The sequence below is a fragment of the Alternaria atra genome, assembly GCF_907166805.1.
Source record: "Alternaria atra isolate CS162 genome assembly, contig: 32, whole genome shotgun sequence".
NCBI classification, from domain to species: Eukaryota; Fungi; Ascomycota; class Dothideomycetes; order Pleosporales; family Pleosporaceae; genus Alternaria; species Alternaria atra.
This window is the reverse complement of record NW_025091331.1, coordinates 142,846-146,776: the sequence shown is the minus strand read 5'-3', so window position 1 is coordinate 146,776 and position 3,931 is coordinate 142,846. Positions and strand designations below refer to the sequence as shown.

At 49.0% G+C, this 3,931-nt stretch overlaps 1 protein-coding gene across 1 annotated transcript; it reads right to left on the bottom strand.

Moving 5' to 3' along the window:
- Positions 1-1,840: 1,840 nt before the first annotated feature.
- Positions 1,841-3,727, bottom strand: ALTATR162_LOCUS9815 (uncharacterized protein; the record flags this gene model as incomplete). The annotated part of the gene is made up of 2 exons (XM_043317451.1): positions 1,841-2,759; positions 3,639-3,727. 2 exons carry the CDS (start codon positions 3,725-3,727, stop codon positions 1,841-1,843), a joined length of 1,008 nt encoding a protein of 335 aa, XP_043173386.1.
- Between the last annotated feature and the right edge of the window lie 204 nt (positions 3,728-3,931).

Below are 3,931 nucleotides of genomic sequence, written 5' to 3'. Positions count from 1 at the left end.
GTTTGGAGATTAGGAGCGTTTCGCAGAGGACAGCGAGGCTGTACGCATTGCGGTACAGTGTCGCTTAAATACTACGGACTAATCGCGTACTAACGTCACATGTAAATAAACCCGCATAGGTCAAATTTTATACTGGTGCACTGCCACGTCTTTAAACGCTGTATGCATGTGATATGCAAACGTGTGGCGTAGACTCGTTGAGGTTGTAACCACCCCAGATGTCAGCTACCTACCGAGAAACAAGCGCCGTAACAGCCTAATGATAGTAACACATCTGTATTCTGAATTTGGTCACCCTTGACAGCATCAGAATCAATCCATGGTCATCACAAAAGGTTCCTCAGCCTGCAAGGCCTCAGCAGGCTGTACTATGCTCTGCCCACCTCGGTAGAACCTCATCTGCTTTGCTACTTGCCACTCGATCCCACAATGGAGAATGAGATTCGAGCCCAAGCAGCTGCTCGCTACTATTGGTGGGAATGGCAGCGGTTCCTGGTCTGTTGCTCTACCCATCTCGCGTTCATGAACTGACTGATCATTGAAGTTGTTCACCCGGCAACAAACCGTACATGCGCCGTTCATGTCGTGCATTAAGTGGAAGGCAATACCGCAGTCGCTGCTACCAGAGATGCAGTCGCAAGAGCGGATAGAAGAAGCTATCGGCACGCTCTGTGGGTACTCTTTTGTGTCGAGGCGGGAAGGCGACAACATTAGTGAGGTCGATGGAGGAGAAGAATGGTACGACCTGCATCGGCTTGTGCATCTAGCTACCAGAATCTGGGTAGACAAGCATAGTGGTGCTGCAGATGTGACTCAACAAGCTATAGTGCATGTTGCCGAGGTCTTCCCAAGCGACGACTTTGCCAACCAGGCCGTATAGAGAGCATACATGCCGCACGCACTGCGACTACTCGACACAAAAACATCTGTTAATGCTCAAAGCAGAGCCAAGATAAGTTTTCGGGTGGGACGATGCCTATATTTCGACGGTAGAGTTCCAGAAGCAGTGAGATGGCTAGAGGAGTGCTACCGTTGCAGAGAGGGGCTGGACGAAGATGATCCAGATCGGCTGTCGTCTAAGCATGCGCTTAGTGTTTCCTAAGAAGCGAATGGACAGATCAAGGAGGCTGTGAGGCTGCTAGAGCATGTAGTCAGGATGCGAGACGCTACGCTCGCAGAGATCCACCCCGATCGGCAGGCATCGGAGGGCTGGTTATGCTATATGACCTCGCACCAAGATTAAATTCGACTCTTTCTCTTCGAACATCCCTAATTAGTAGGAACAATTCTTGCCTATCTCCTTACACGCGGGGCGCAGGTTATAAACAGGTTCTTAGGCTAAGGCGCAAAGCGAGAGAAGCAAACATGTTGGGACTATAATCGTCCTTCTCGCTCAGCCTTGCCATCTCGTGTTACATCTGGGTATCTTCCTGCCATCTTCTTCTTACATAGTCATCCGTGTCCCTCTCTTCAGGTTCGTAACACTAATTATCTTGCTAAGGGGCATTTCTCGCTTACAGCCGATAGACGTTATCTAAAAATCATAAATACCTTCATCTAACTCCAACGCGACACAACTTTACCACTATAAAGACACTATTGCGCAAGGTTGCCAGAGACGAGGATAGAGAAGAGCTAAGGAAGGCTATCGTAAGCGCTTACTCTACTATATCTCAACAGCTCTTAACGAGTTTAACGCACCTATATGTAAGCAATATGCAGCAACAGATTCCAGACAGAATGGTGTACTAAAATTCCTTCGTGTAGAGTAATGGTTTCTTAGGGTTTTAGAATCATAAACAGCTCACCCGTGGGGTACACTGTAGTTACTCTGTGCCCTTCAATCCTGTCCGGCACCCTCTGTGTCAGGTACCTTGTAGACATACTTTACTGCGCTCGCTTTTCCTGCTTTCAAGTTCTGCAGTCCTTGACTCACCCCTGCAAGTCCGCCTGGAACGACCTCGTGTGGATGCGCTGTGAACTTTCCCTCCATCACCATCCGGAATAGCCATCGAAGATACATGAATCCTTGCTGTCTATTTTCGCCATAAGCGTCCCCAACATTGCTGAACTGAGCAGACTTATAGGTTTTGGGATAGCTGAACCCAGGCGGGGCTGTTTGTTCCAGAGGGAAAACATAGGTGACTTGGCCCTCCGGTGCGAGAACAGCGACCACATCAGTGTGGCTTCCCTTGTCGGATACGGCATCGAAGGCGTGGTAGATATCCGAGGCTCCAGCGTTTTCGAGAGCATCTTTGATTCCAGCCACCACTGCTTCATTTCCATTGCGGTAATCGATAATCACGTCTCCCTTGGTTTTGTCGATGAGCGATTCGGCATACGGAATCCCCCTTCCGGCTACGCCAATAATAGGGTGGATGTTCGACAGGCGCGCCAGTTTAATCGCGAATGCACCCACAGCCGATGCTGCGCCGTAGACAAGAAACGGTACTTTCTCAGCTGCAGGTTTCCATGGCTCAGGCAATCCCAGCCGAATGTAGTTGCCAACTACGGCTGTCAGTCCGGCCAAAGGAATCGTCGAAGCCTCCTCAAAACTAAGGTTGTCTGGTATGTGAGAAGTCATGTATTGCCACGCGACTGCGTACTCTGCATAGCTGCCGCCTGGCTTCATCATCTCGTGGAATGCGGCAACACGATCGCCCGGCTTGAATTCATAAACGTTGGTACCAACAGCGTGCACGAAGCCAGCAATATCATCGCCTGAATTGCTAGCTGCTTTGAAAATCTCTGGTAACTTCCTGGAAGGTTTCTTAGTATGAGGCGCAAGCAGCACACGATATGAATTACCAGTCTTTTGGGTTGCACCCGCTAGCTACGACCCGGATCACCACTTGATCAGGGCCTGGTGTAGGAATAGGCACATCTCTTATTTCTACCTTTTGGGATTTAGTTTATTGAACAACTCGAATGCCGTTGTAAGTCAAACCTTATCAGCGCTGTGGACGAATGCTTCTTTCATGGTCGAGAAAAGATGTCGGACTTTGGGGGGCGGGGCGTGGTGATGAGATGCATGCCGATATGTAGAGAGTATGCAGCTTTATATATCTCGTACGGAGTGAAACCTTAGTGAGTGCGGAGTGACTGTATGGGAGGTGATCTAAAGCAATCCTAGGGAACATGACGTGGGAACGATCCAGTACTCGGAGAACATCGACAAAACCTAGGTGCCTAGGTCAGTTTCATCTGTCATCGCTTAGCGGCCAATAGCACTGTCCGTTAATATTAGTCCGATTGGCAATGCCATAACGTACTCCACAAGCGAGTGGCCGGCCCAAGTGAGTGGCCGGGGTTTGCCAAGACCCCACCAAAACTATAACTTTACACGATCGTACAGCACTATTAACAATAGTAACGTAATTAGAGTAATTATTTCGAACATTTTCAGCAATTTTGCTTTATGCATCGTTTCAACGTCCCTCAGGCGGTTAGGCACTTTGAAGACCATGCTCTAGGGACGGGTCTACTGTAGGGACACACTTAAGCATAATCATCGCGACTCGACCAAGATCTATACAAATCACAAACCCATCCCAGAAATATCGAGAGCTGTAGAGTACTCCGCTCAATCGCAAAGTTCCGAAGACTTATCTTACATGTCTGGAAGATTTCTGGCATACTCATTTAAGAAAGCAGATTTGAGCCATATGAACTCAGTTATCTGAACCATGTAAAGTTCTAGTACATCCTCGCAACCAGAATTCTCCATGAGGTCGCTGGGATGTTGTCTAATGCTATCACTTCGCCAGTTCGCACTGCTTTACTCGATGGCGGTGGAGCTTCTGACGCCGGTTCCTTGCGCTTGCGGCCACACTGTCCCTTCTGTGCTGCAGCCTTATCCTTTGCCGCGCGCCTCACCTTCGCCTCTTCCAGGTCCTCAAAACTCATCACTTTCGCTTTTCCTAGCACGATG